Genomic DNA, 14,524 nt, shown 5'->3' on the forward strand with positions numbered 1-14,524 from the left:
CTGTCTATAAATCTTTGTCTATTTTTCCCCTTTTTCTGTTTTCTTTCCTTTCTTGCTTCTTTTTGCTTCTCTCTTTTTTTCGGTTTTCCTTTTTTTTCTTTATTGTTTTTAGTCCCTGTGCTGCAGCAGTGATGCAGACTCCTTTAATGACGTATTATGGGATGTTGTGGTTTCAGTTTGCTCTGCTGCCCCCTGGTGGTGACAGAATAGGTCTGCAGCTCCAGTTCTTTTTTTTTTTTTTCTCTCTCTCTGCCTGTTGATCAAATATAAGAATATTTATTAACAGGTGTTGACCAAAATTTAAAATAAATTAAAAACAATATTAATAAAAGCTCAACTAAAAATTGGACGGGCAGGAAAAACAGCTCTACCCCTTCCTTGTTTCAACCTGGACCTCCGGAGAACAAGGAGAAACCGATCAGCAGATCTCAGCCCTGTAGAAGAATAATAACCTCAGTATCAGAGAAAAAAATCTCTGCCTCCAGCAGAGCCTCGGCTCTGGTTAATAATCACACATAGAATCTGTTCTGGTTTCTTCAAATTATATGAATCAGACCAGACCAGCAGAGTTGGACCTGAGGTTTCAACCTGAAAGCGCGAAAGTCGACTGAATGAATTCTGTTTCTCTTCTTATTCTGTTTCAGATTCCTCAGAACCTCCCCTGTTCAGTCACTTTACAACCCGGACCAGAAGACACTGGAAAGGTACCGGACACAGGATCTGACACAGTTAGAGGTGGTTCTGAGACTTGGGCTAGGTTCACACTGCAGGGCATAAGGCTCAATTCGGATTCTTTTGTGAAATCCGATTTTTTTGAGAGTCTGGTCACATTTCCAATTAAATGCGACTTGTATGTGATCTCCTGTATGAACCTTATGCTCACCAAAAGTGTCCCGCATGCGTAGAAGACACGACAATGTGACAGTGAGTGTGCATGTGGCGTCTTCGTGTTTGCGGAAGTAAACATGAACGGCACATTTCCGATGGCAGCATTTTAAGGAGGAGATTGCTGAAGAGGAGAGCCAGATTTGTGGCCATGACATTTTGTGGAGCAGTTGCAGCAACGTCTGTGCAGAGAAACGTGGGTAAGGAGTCGCAGTCAGGAGTGGTGAGAGAGTGATGTGAGGCCTTTACAGATAAGAGTTTATAAACAATGATGTGTATGACGTGTAGGTTGGATTAATGCGACCTGGCCGTTCAGACTGAAGTCGCACGGCAAAAGATCAGATACGTATCAGGTTTAGGACCACATATCCAAGAGGCCTGGGTCGCATTTGAAAAAATCGGAACTGTGTCATTCAGACTGTCATGAAAAGATCAGATACAGGTCGCATAGGGGCCAAAAAATCAGATTTGGGTCACTTCTGCCTGCAGTGTGGACCTAGCCTTAGAGTATTTAGAAAGCAAGTTTTCAGACCAGATAAACTTCTCTTCTGCAGGCCTGCGGTGTTGACTTCGAGATCAGAGCTTTTTGTGCCAAGTCGATAGAAGAGAAGATCCACAAGAGGTGAGTTTAGACCTGCTGGAACCTGGTTTCCTGCTGGAACCTGGTTTCCATTGTTGGATTGTTTCTCCAAGAGAACAGTTTACTTCCAGCTCTGGTGTTGATCTTCTAGATGGTATTAAACTTCCAGCAGGTGTTTTGGGATCATCAGGTGACTGAAGTGTGTGTCTCGTGCAGGAACTCGGTGCGTCTGGTGATCAGGAAGGTCCAGTATGCTCCGGAGAAACCCGGTCCTCAGCCCATGGTGGAGACCACCCGCAGCTTCCTGATGTCGGACAGATCCCTGCACCTGGAGGCGTCTCTAGACAAGGAGGTGAGCACATACACAGAGACACGCTGACATCTGCTGCACCTCATGGGGCGGTGATAATGAAATTTCTCCCATGATGCTTTGTGTGCAGCTGTATTACCACGGAGAACCCATCAGTGTCAACGTTCACGTCACCAACAACTCCACCAAGACTGTGAAGAGAGTCAAGATCTCCGGTATGTTCCTCCTCTGTTGATCGTGTTTATCCATCATGTGAGTAACATCTGCACAGCGTCAGGTGGTAGAAAAGTCCACGCACTGGTGGAGCACCTGAATGCAGCACGGCGTGGAGCAAACCTTCCATTAACGGGGTGAAGTTAACTCTGAGCCTTCAGTCTACAGAACACCAATCAAAGCATCACTAGAACATCACAATGGTTAATGCTGCCTCTGTTGCCATAGCAACCAGTTAAAATGAGCGATTCAGGCCCAGAACTGTCTCCTTAAACCATGAAGCTCTGCTAGATCCCAGGTGACCCTGAGGTCTGTCGCTGACATCATCAACCAACAGTAGAGTGTAGCTCTGTGATTGGTAGCTCACCCTCCAGGTGATCTACGGACATTTCACAGAATGAAACAATGTTTCATTGTTTTCACTGTAGAGAAATTTTAAAAGACACAGTGTTTGATTCCTCACACTATTCAGTCTTTATTTATTCTCTCTCTCTCTCTCTCTCTCTCTCTGTCTCTCGCCCTGCAGTGCGTCAGTATGCAGACATCTGTCTGTTCAGTACTGCCCAGTATAAATGTCCAGTGGCCCAGCTGGAGGCAGAGTAAGTCCAAGTCCCACCATCCTCAGTGTCCTGCTGTCAACAAAATAAGTTTAAATAAAGTTAATATGGTTTGATTAATCTTTTTCAGTGGCAGCTTTTCCTGAAAACTAAAACCAGATATTTTTTTTTTTTTTTTTATAGTTTTTCTTCTGTTGGTTAATTTGTTCTCTGCAAAACCTACTGATGGTTATTAAAATAAAGAAAAACTCCAGATTTTCATGTTAGATTTCATGCAAGTTTAAATAATTTTAATTGAGAAATTTAAAACCAGAAAATGGCTCAATTGGGTTTAGAGAAGAAAACATTTAAACTGTGGATGTTTTGTTTCCCTCCTGATTTTAAATAGAACCTATAAACAGGTTTAAACTGGAAACACAAGAGAAATCAGCTTTAAACTGGTTTGGGCGATATGGCCTGTGACCGATAACCGATACTTTTTGCTTTATCCCGATACACGATATATATCTCCATGTTTTGAAATCTCTTCTAAAACTCTGTAAATGATGAGTTCATCGTTATCAGCATAAAAGGACACCAGTACAATTTATTTAAACTCTAAATTTAACTTAATTCAGGTTTTTCTCTTTCCACTATTCTGAACCAGGGACTTGCTCTTAACTTAGTAAAACCAGTGTTTCCATCACAGTTATATTGGGGGGGGCGGGTGCCCCAACCCCCAATAGCAACAATTGCCACTCCTAGAAGATCAGGTTTATTTTATTTATAACTACCCATTTAATATCTTTTATATTTTTTCATTCAATTAAATTAATATTTAAATATTATATCAGTTTGTTATTTAGGTTTTTTCTACTTTGCATCAGATCACAACAGAAATAATCCTAGGTTCCCTTTCTTCTAGAACAGGTTCATATTTTTCATGTTATTATAAAAACTAAACAGTCTGATGTTATTTATCTTATTCTCATGTTGACATGTAATTACGTTGCGTCATGTTTCTACCTGCCGCGGCACACACAGGTGATACACTCCCACCTGCAGACAGAGCACAGGTTGTAAACAGTCGCGTCAAATCCGACAGAAATGTCTTCTTTAAGATCAGCTTTTATTAAAAAACGCAGCTGGAGGCGAAGCAGCTGGAGGCGAAGCAGCTGGAGGCGAAGCAGGTGGAGGAGTTTCCTGTTCTGGTGTACGAAGAACTTCGTGTCCATCGTGAAACACGAACAGCTAAACAATCAGTCTCGTCATCGTCGTCATTTCTGAGGCGAATTAAATGGACGTCTCACATTCAGCTTCCATCTCTTAACGATCGTAAACTAGCTAGCTAGCTGCATGCTCCTCCATGTCTTCGTGCCTCTTTTCTCTCCTGAAACAACAACATGCATGTGTGCAGGACAGTTTTATGGATTGGGGGGTAACCAAGCATCTTTGCGGTTTTTAAACTGGATTGAACCTGATGAAGATGGTTATTATGAAGAGAAATAAACTGATTGGTTTCACACCAGTTAGAAACTAGTTTAAGAATCATTTAATCGGGAGGGGGAGCAGGGTGCCTGAGCAGTCTGACTGACAGCAACGTGTCATCTCCATAGCGACCAGGTATCGTCCAGTTCCACCTTCTGTAAGGTGTACACTTTGACCCCGACGCTCGACAAGAATCGGGAGAAGAGAGGACTCGCTCTGGACGGAAAACTCAAGCACGAAGACACCAACCTGGCCTCGTCCACCATGTAATGCACACACACACACACGGTGTACAGGTGTGTTGGAGCCGTCACATGACCAAAGATCTCCGTTCTGTTTCAGAGTGAAGGAGGTTACCAACAAGGAGGTTCTGGGGATCCTGGTGTCCTACAGAGTCAAAGTCAAGCTGGTGGTTTCACGTGGCGGGTACAACACTCACACACACACACACCCTGCTGTGCTGACATCACTTCCTGTCTTTTAGTGTACTCCGACATCACTTCCTGTTCCTCAGTGTACTCTGTAGACGTCGGCAGTTTAGAGCTTTTTTTTTTAAATTTTTTTTACAAACTGGACTTGATGAAACGTTTCTGAGCTAAACCAAATCAGCTTCAGCCAGAGTTTACTTGCAGCACACACACACACACTCATTTGTTTCATGTTTCTACAGTCAGACAAACTCCATCCATGGATGCATGAAACAGAACTCCTGTCTGCTGGGAATTCTGGGAAATGTTTTCTGTATTCTGCAGGTTTGCTGCTGAACACAGAGAAACATTTTTCCCTGCTGACGTGTAAACAGAACCACCTGAGGGCGCCATTTAGACCCAACCCAGTGTTAACATGATAAAATAAATATAATAGTGCTGGCAACAATTAAAATTTTTAATTGTGATTAATCACATTGCTACGCTGAAAAAGGTCTTTTCCTCTAAAAGAAGGCCTGCAGCTACATGAAGAAAATGAAGGAAATTTTGGTTTACAATCACTAAATGAGAGGTGTTCAACCTGCGGCTCCAGAGCAGCAAGTGGCTCTCTGGACCTTCCACAGTGGCTCTTAGTACATGGTGTAACATGCTAAAGAACTAACTAATGTCTTTTAATATGATAACAAATGCAGGTTTTTAACAGTTTTTCAGTGTTTTTTGTTAAATAATTGTATTGAATTTCCACAACATAGTGACACTAAAAGTTCCAGTAATATTGTTTTTTATTATTTTTCCTAAATCTCTAAAGTAGTTTTATTTAGCTGGCTGAGGGAAAAATGGCTCTTTGGATTGGAAAGGCTGCAGACCCCTGCACTTAACACATAAACAGGTTTAGCAGCAGTTTTCTCTTTAAACAACAACAGTTAAAATATTTCTTGATAAAATCAAATATTTATGACAAAGAAGGATGAAAATTTCAGGATTTACTAACTAAAAGGTAAAAAGTCAGCAGGATGAATTTAAAGCTGTGAAGCTGCTTCCTTCTAAACACAGAAGGAACAATATGCGATGAATATCAGCATCAGGTGAACAGACAGAAAGCAGGATGAGAATCTCACAGCTTCTAGATGGTGAGGAGAGAGAAATATTCACAATATGCACAATAACTTTCATCCATGCACCTTCACTGCTTCATTATCCAGATTTCTGGCCTATAATTTCTCTAACTTTGCATTCTTGGCTTGACTGTTTAGCTTAACACCTCTGCACCTGCAGCCTCCGCTACCAGGAGTTAAGGGGTTAACATCTTGTTTCTGGGTGTGGCGTCAGATCTGTAGATGTTACTGTAAACGTGTGGTATCCACAGAAAGTCCAGAATCTCGGCTAACAGCTCACTAAAACCATTTCTATCACCAGCAAACACAGTTAAGATAAGAAACAATTCAAAGACCAGGTACACAAAGTCCAAAAAATATGTAAACACAGATGGTGTCTCCCCGTGTCCACCCCACGGCGTGAACACGAACAAACGGCTCCTCTACTGAAAGCTCACATCTCACAGATTCCACAGCTGGAAGTTTAATCTCGCTATGACCAAGATTCACCGAACCAGAGTCAGAGGAAGGCCCGATTTATGCTTCACGTTTGTAAAACATAGTCATTAAATGTCTCACCTTTGCTGTCTTGCCTCAAAACTTCTATCTACCAGGATAAAACCACATTTAGTTAAAGAAAAAAAAAAAAAAAGAAAAAAAAAAAAAAACAAAGTTTCTTATTGTCTAATGGGTTTTGACGGACAAAGAGAAATGTTGTTTTTTTTTCTTGAGTTCCAGACAGAAAACGTCTCTTCATGTTAATAAAGCCGCTCTTTGCTGATTACATCAGATGCACCGCTGCAGCAGGACCAGACATGGGGGAAGAGGCCTGGACTGCAGCCTCTGCATGTGGTTTCTCTGTTTTCAGAGCCAGTAGCAAGCAGTTTGAGGGGAAAAAAATAGATTATGTGCAATAAAAAATTAACACCATTAATTCATTATTGTGTTAATGTGATGATAATAATTCATTAATGTGCCCAGCCCTAAAATAAATAACTCAATGAATTAATTGGCATGTAGGATTATCAGTTTTGCACCTGTTGGCCAAGAGGGCTGCATAACTTCTCAGGTGAGAACACAAGCGTTATTCCTATTATCCATGAGCAGCTCGAATGCAATGCAGCTTCCCACCACTTGGTGGTGGTAATGTGTCAGTAGTTCAACAAACTCCAATAAGCAGAAGACGCTCAGCTAGCTGCTAGCCTGTAGTGAGAGTTATGAAGTATTTTAAACGAAAAAATGGTCCCAAACTCTCTAAAAGGCTAAAGTATTGTGTATGAAACAATTAGGTACGGTATAGTAAACAGAGGTAAAAAGCAGAGCTGAGAGGTCTGTATGGAGCTTTGGCTAACATTAGTTATGAGCATCTAGAAACCAAACATCCGACACTCATGGGAAAAACACTGGAGTTATTAACAATACAAAAAAGAAGAAAATAGACCACAAAAGCAGAAAACTTGTGTTGTCTGGTTAGAAGATGTGTCGCTGTCACGTGATGTTTAAATGACTCAACAGGAAGTAGAACTGAAGCGAGAGGATGCTGTAAAACATGGTCTCTAAGGGCTCTAAATGACTTGCTTCGGTGGTTCCAAATTAACATAATTTTTTATTTTATTCTATCAGATGTCTTAAAATTCACAATGTGACAATGTTTAGCTTTTCGTAAAAGTCATGAAGTCTGAGATGCATAGTTACAGGGAGCCATTTTCACATTGAGAAAACTGTGATGATAGGGTGCAGCTCAGCCTCTACTTCCTGTTTTCTGCTCGGCATGTTGCTCCTCACTGTCTTTGCTTCTACTGTAGGTTGTTGTGAACATGTTGCCTCCTGCTTTATCCCCCCACCCCTGTTTCTGCCCCCCTCTCTTTTGGTCCCGCCCCCTCTGTGTGCCCCTCCCCCCTCCCTGCAGACCGCTGAGAGGCTTGTTGCCGAGGTAAATGTGAGAAGCCTCAGTGTCACCAAACTCATTCATACCACCTTCATCTGAAACTGGTTTAAAATGGTTGTAAACACATTCTGACACATTTTAAATAAAGTTTAACTGGTTCAAGTTGAACTGAAAGAGGACAGACTGAGTGATGGATGTCCAGGATGCTCCAGCTGACCTGGTCTTTTCTCACCCTGCTCCATCCGAGTTCAGATGGAGCAGATAAATGACATCACCAGCAGCTCTTCCTCCGTCAGTTTGTCTTCAGATGATCAACGTGATGGCGGCTGAAGGAGGCTGACGCCACGTGTGTGTGTGTGTTTCAGAGACGTGTCGGTGGAGCTGCCGTTCATCTTAATGCATCCTAAACCTGTGGAGCCGCCGGCATCACGCCCACAGTCAGGTCAGAACATACATACACCCCTGTTCCTCTGAGACGGAGGCAGTTTCTATGGAAACAAGCATGTGAAATGTTAATCTGTGTGTGTGTCTTACAGCTGTGCCAGAGATGGACCCCCCAATCGACACCAACTTGATAGAATTCGAAACAAAGTGAGTGTCAAACCATCCTCCTTTCAGTTTTGCTCTGGTTGCTGACCCAGATCAGCTGATCTGGACCACCTGACTGGGATCATCCACTCTGATTATTCCTCTTCGTCCTCTCAGCAGCATCTCCCAGGACGACGACTTCGTCTTCGAAGACTTTGCTCGTCTGCGGCTCAAAGGCGTCGTGGATGACAAGGACGAGGACTGCTAGGACAACCTTCATACGCTCGCTTCGAAACCACCACACACTCACAAACACAATAACACACACATGGAAACACCCGTACACGCTTCACGTTACATTCCCCGACAGCGGCGACGGACGAGGGCACGTCTGGATGGAGGCGCATGGTGTTCTTCTTCGTAATTACGTTTCTATCTTGTGTTAATCTTTTTGAAGTAAACGTTACGCTCGGGGCGATGTAGATGTGGGCGGGGCTTCAACCGCGCCACCAAGTCAATGGAATGAAATGACGAAACAACTGTGGTCCAGTTTTCTTTCAAATGTTTCTGAATGTCGCAGTCGTGTTCAAAGAATAAAGATCTAAACGTCCTGGCGTTTGCGATAGCGCCACGTTCACGATGGCTGTTCTTGTTCTGATGGATCCTGTAGACTCTCTTTGTCCCTGCGGCTGCAGCGAAGCTCACCAGCATCCTCATCCTCCTGCTCCCATCCTGTCATCCTCCCTCATGTTTCACCCCGAACGGTCCAGCATCGCCACTACGTTAGTTTAACTTGTTCTGGGTCAGAAACGTAGTGAAAATTCTTTGTAACGTTCAGCAGATTCAGTAAAACTGATCCCGATAAGAGAAGATGGAATATTTCTGAAGGTTTTTGAACAAGCTAGCTGTTTTGGGCCAGATGTCACCTTTGCCGTTCTGAAATTCCGATCACGCTGGAAAAGTCCGAGCCGGATCTCGAGTCCCCGACCTGTTTGGACTCACCTGCATGTGGTGACGATCCAGAGGTCGGTTCTGTTGACTGAACCTGGCCAGTTGTTGAAGGGAAGAACTGGTGCCGTCTGTCCGGTTTTTAACGAAGTGTGCCTCCTGAAAGTCGCTGCTGCCAACGCTGTGAAAATCTGCCGTTGCCAGAATTTTTAAAAATTCTTTATTAAATAAACAGAATTTACTAAACAAAATTTGAATTGAATATTTTCTTTTATCTATTGATATTTATCATGTAGCATCTTTAGCCCTTTAACACATTAGCCAAGAAATAAAAGACGGAAAATTCCAATTTTTTGGAATATCTGAAATCTTTATTTGTCCTTTAAAAGAAAATGTAAAATAATAATTTAGACGTTTATTGCTGTCAGAGTTATTGTGGTTCCAAGTGTCTCCACCAGGGGGCAGAGGTATCAGTACAGGGTTTAAACAGTTTACCATAACGTGATGAAACAGGTCTCAGAATCTGAATGAATCGGCGAAGATTTCTTAGTTGTTAATGTGATAAAAGGAGTTGCCAAACACATTTAAAAATGCTTCATAGATATTTAAAAAGCTTTGAGGTTTTAAAGGATTTTTTTTTTCTTAAATGATTTCTTTTAAATAAACTGACTTTATTCTGCTCATTGGTTTCTTTCATTAAACTGATTTATCTACAAATAATTAAAAAAAAAAATATATCAATTATATAAAATCTGTTTTTAATGATTGAAGTTGGACTAAAGATAATCTAAATTAAATGCCACATAGCTATGCGTTTTATAATTATAAAAGTATTTTCATTGTTTTTCTATAACATCAAAGCCAGTTTTATTTTGATGAAGTTTTTTACCCCGCCACTAATTCTTTTACTTTCGTAAATGTGTTTATATGATTTGTTTTAAGAAAAAAATGACATTTCGGTTAAAATTCAGACTTAATTTAAATTAAACAAAAAGTACAGAAAATGTTTTGTTTAAAAAAAATTCTGTAAACAATAAAATGTAAACAAACAAACACATCTGTTTTCATAAGTCAAAAGTCCGGAAAGTTGAAGATGAAGTCTGTGCCATCAGGAACGTCTCAGCCAAAAGGGAACCGGACGGCACCAGCTTTTCCCTTCAGAACCTCCTCTTCATTCTCATCCTCCATGTTAATGTTCTTCATCCAGACGTGAAGGAGCTGCAACTTTTCTCGTAAACATTCGCTGCTTTTCTGTCGACATTTGTTAGAACTTTATTCCTTTAATCAACTAAAACTCCTCCACAGATCAGGTCAGCTGACCTGGTAGTGCTGCACTCTGATTGGTCAGAACCCCTTAGAACCGCAGACGTCATCGTTTTAACTATTTGAAGAATGTTGATTGTTTTTGTTTTCCGTCAGAGACGCGCACCAGTTTTAATGTAAACAAACCAGAAACTGTCCCGCCCTCCTCCATTCCGGGTCGTCGGCGCTTCGCCCCAGAGAAGAAGAAGAATGATGGAACAGGGAGCATGTTTTTACTTTTTGATGACATATTTTTCCAAGCAGTGCTGTGAATCGTACGAGCTGTGATTCTGTCCTTATTTTGTCGTGCATATGTGGGGTAACTTTGCTAAGTGTGAAAATATTTTGACAAGTGCCACGCCCCGGCCTGTGCGATGCTACCATAATGTCTATAAAACAGGAAGTGATCTCTGCTGGTGGACCAACACCAGCGCAGATAGATTTATTATTATTATGCTTCTGATTATTATTATGGTGACTATTATTATTATTACTTCTACTGTATCGTCACCGCGACCATGATTATCCTCATAATCATTTAAGAGTCTATTGTTTTGCCATGTATTTTTTATTTTGAGATTTTTATTTTCTTTTCTTATTAAAGGTCAAATGAACTAACAGCTCTTTGTGTGGTCGGTGAATGTTCACACTTTCCATCCAACTGATTTTTCTACAAATTGACTAAATAAAATGCAACTATGTGCACATTTCCATCATCTACTGTTTTGTGGTTTCTTAAAAGAAGAGTTCTTCCGGACTTTACTGAAAGTTTGTCTCGCCTTACAGCGCTGTCGCTCACGTTTGATGAAGAAGGAAGATAAACTAAATTACATTCCTTATTGACCCAGTCAAGAAATCGGGGGCCGTATTCCTAAAGATTCCCAGAGCAGAGTTGCTCCTGGGGGCCAAACTCTGAGTCATGATGTTTTCTTAGAATTTCCCCTAAAAGTGAAGAGTAGATCCCAGCAAAGATAAAAGGTATTCCTAAAGAATCTCAGCTCTTCAGAGAGCTCCTGAGGTGAGATCTGTCAAGAGCAGGGAAGAGAGGAGAGGAAACGATGGTGGACAGAAGAGGCCGGAGAAATGTTCTCCAAACACTGGGTGATGGTGAATTAGTTAAACGCTACAGATCGGATGGAGCAGGAATCGTGTTCATGGTTATCTGATTCAATCGGGAGCAAACACTGCTCCTCTGGGGGGGGGGGGGGGGGGGGGGGGGGGGGGGGGGGGGTTGCGTGTTTTCCAGTGTATGTGTGGGTTCTCTCCGGCATCCTCCAACCATCCAAAGACATGCATGTTAATTGGTCACTCTAATTTTCCCCTAGGAGTAGTGTGAGCGGTTGTTTGTGTGTCTGTGTTGGACCTGTGATGGACTGGCGACCTGTCCAGGTGTACCTGCCTCTCGCCTGTTAATTGCTGGGATAGACTTCAGCTCACTGCGACCATTAATTGGACTAAGCGATAAAGAAAATGATGAATGAATGAAAAGTACAAAACAGAATACTGGACCTGAGTTTCTACACGTTCTATAGGATAACTTCGAAGTGCAGCTTATTCATTTAACAGATTTCGTAGATCCAGTCATAATAGAGATCAGATTCTATGATTTAGTCTATTGATTTGACGGTCCGTTCTATGTCCGTTATCACCAAAAGTGTATTTTTATCAGGCTTTTAGGATCAACCAATTACAGTGTATGAAAGGATAACTCATACCAAGCAACGGTTGACCACAGCTCACTAAGACAGGAGTTTCTGTCCAGGCCTCGCTCTGAGGTCTCTGAGAATGTTCTGGAAGCACTCCTAAGCCAAGACTCCCTGCTAGGAATTTATAGGCCAAGTTAGGATTCTCAGAGTCTTTAGGAGTACGGGCCCAGGTGTTTTTAGTCATGTTACATCCACCCAGGACACCCGTTGGTCTTAAGGCACACTGGTGCCAGGTTATGCTAGGCTAAATAAATGTGTCAAAAACACATGGACAAATTTGTGAAAGTACTAATGGGCAAATGATTATAAATTAACAAGCATTTCAACTACCAAAAAAAAAATATATGAAGCATATCCTGCCTTTGGCTTGACCAGGTCATGGTCAAGTAAAGGTTATGGTTATGGCGGGCAATGAAGCGAGACCACAGTGTTGTATGTCTCAGAATATCAGCATCTGACGGTATGAAGCGACTCGGGGATGTTTCATCCTGAACACGAAAAAAAGCCTGTTGATTAGAAATAAATGACTTGTATATGGTAGGTTTTTCTACTAAAGCAGCATCTGTCTCACTGAAAGTTTAACTCACATGAAGCAGTTTTCTGGTCTGGAGTTTCACATTCCCTCTGCCACTGACATGGTTTTAACTGGAATTAATGAAGTAGCCAGTAAACTAAAAAAAACGTTTTGTGGCATATTTCGTTGTTTCTTTTAAAGCATCAGGATTCATCTGGTAGTGGGATCGGGGGGGCTTTACATTATTTTTGTCGATGAAAAGGGGCCCAGCAAAGCCCTGGTCTAATAATATCTGATGTTACAGCAGTGGTCACCAGCAGGGGGCAGCAAACACTAGGCTTGAATCTACACACATCCCAAGTTAGTAGGCCAACAGATGATCTTAACATTTCATCCTACCTACATAACATGCTACCTATGCCTTCTGGCATGCACACAACACAGAAACGTTATTCCAATGTGCATTAAAGACATGCCCAAAGATCCTTCAATCAGCCTGATAATCCTGAGATGCAGTTTTCAGTCATGTTGTACCTCCGCGTTATGAAACATTCTGAAATAAACTTTATTTTATTTATATGCGTGTTCATAGAAATGGTATATTATAAATTCTTTAAACTATTTTGAATGTTTTATTATATAATATGTGAAAATCTACATCCACTAATCTACACTGCAATCATCCTACCTGCATAAATATATGAGGTAGCATACTCTGATAGGGTCGTTTATGCTGTCGAGACATCCTTATTCAAAGATTCATTTCTGAACGAATGATGATATTTCTTAAGTTTGTACCTCAAGGGTACCTCAGTTAGTTTAAAGATTTTTAATCCAAACACATGTGGACTAATGATCTTTAATTAGCTATTACTGACCGTATATCGTATATATGAAAAATACATACAGTATTCTGTTTTAATGCAGTGGCAGATTGACAGATAAACCTGTAAATTCAATCTGCGGTAGCACATTTCGACAGAACACCGTGTTGGATCTATTTTCCATTTTCTTAATTGCAGGTGGAAACCTTCCTCAGAGGTTTTGCTCCATATTAACATGACAGCATCACACATTTGCTGCAGGTTTGTCAGCTGCATCCATGATTAGAATCTCCTGTTCCACCACTTCCCACATCCTACTGGACTGAGATCTGGTGGCTGTGGAGACCATTGTCATGTTCTACAAAGCAGGTGGAGATGATCTGAGCTTTGTGACATGGTGCATTATCCTGCTGGAAGTAGCATCAGAAGATGCTACACTGTGGTCATAAAGGGATGGACATGGTCAGCAACAATACTCAGGTAGGCTGTGGTGGTTAAACCAGGCCACGTTGGCACTAAGAGGCCCAAAGTGGGCCAAGAAAATCTCCCCCCACCATTACACCTGCAGCAGCCTGACGCGTTGATCCAAGGCAGGATGGATCCATGTTTTCATGATGTTTCCACCAGATTCTGACTCGACCATCCAAAGCCCACCTAAGGTGGATGCAAACTTTCGGGCCCACGAGCGTGTGTAAAATGTGGAAATATTTTTAAGTTAATAATAGCAACAAAAATATAGCTGAATAAATAAAAGTGAAAATGCGCAAAACTTCATTTTATACTATTTTCATGAGGGTTGTCACACAAATGATGCAGGTGAATTCCTTCCTGGACCACACTGCCGTCTCCCAGTCACATCTGCACCAGGAACACCAGCTCTGATCCCACCCTGGACCTGACCCTGTTATACCTCTCTATCAGTTTCTTTACTTTAGTGTCTTCTATCTGAGATTAATGCTCGTTTTCTTTTCCTTTCTTAGAGAGTTTTTCACCATCTATATCACCTTCATACTTTTACCCAGAAAAATCTGTTAAACCACAGCTGGGTGTTGTCTGATGGTCTCACTGGGACAAGATTCTTCTTAAACAGGAAGAAAAACCTCCATCAGAACCGGAACCAGGAAGGAAAACCTCCATCAGAACCAGAACCAGTAGGGAAAACCTCTATCAGAACCGGAACCAGGAAGGAAAACCTCTATCAGAACCAGAAGCAGGAAGGAAAACCTCCATCAGAACCAGAACCAGTAGGGAAAACCTCTATCAGAACCGGAACCAGGAAG

At 41.7% G+C, this 14,524-nt stretch overlaps 1 protein-coding gene across 4 annotated transcripts in view; it reads left to right on the forward strand.

Annotated features, from left to right (window-relative positions):
- LOC121654077 (arrestin red cell) overlaps positions 1-10,911 on the forward strand; it is a 33,113-nt gene extending 22,202 nt beyond the window's left edge. Inside the window, exons 7-17 of one of the 4 annotated variants that reach the window (XM_042007948.1) lie at positions 645-704; positions 1,440-1,507; positions 1,682-1,817; positions 1,906-1,990; positions 2,515-2,587; positions 4,141-4,278; positions 4,355-4,438; positions 7,444-7,467; positions 7,788-7,864; positions 7,959-8,013; positions 8,131-10,911. In XM_042007948.1, coding sequence (XP_041863882.1) covers positions 645-704; positions 1,440-1,507; positions 1,682-1,817; positions 1,906-1,990; positions 2,515-2,587; positions 4,141-4,278; positions 4,355-4,438; positions 7,444-7,467; positions 7,788-7,864; positions 7,959-8,013; positions 8,131-8,218 — 888 coding nt within the window. In that variant the 3' untranslated portion in view covers positions 8,219-10,911. Of the gene's footprint in view, positions 1-644; positions 705-1,439; positions 1,508-1,681; positions 1,818-1,905; positions 1,991-2,514; positions 2,588-4,140; positions 4,279-4,354; positions 4,439-7,443; positions 7,468-7,787; positions 7,865-7,958; positions 8,014-8,127 lie in introns of all 4 variants that reach the window. The other 3 variants (XM_042007947.1, XM_042007949.1, XM_042007950.1) reach the window with 3 other exon arrangements.
- The last annotated feature ends 3,613 nt before the right edge of the window (positions 10,912-14,524 follow it).

Source organism: Melanotaenia boesemani, chromosome 15, assembly GCF_017639745.1.
Source record: "Melanotaenia boesemani isolate fMelBoe1 chromosome 15, fMelBoe1.pri, whole genome shotgun sequence".
Lineage (NCBI taxonomy): Eukaryota > Metazoa > Chordata > Actinopteri > Atheriniformes > Melanotaeniidae > Melanotaenia > Melanotaenia boesemani.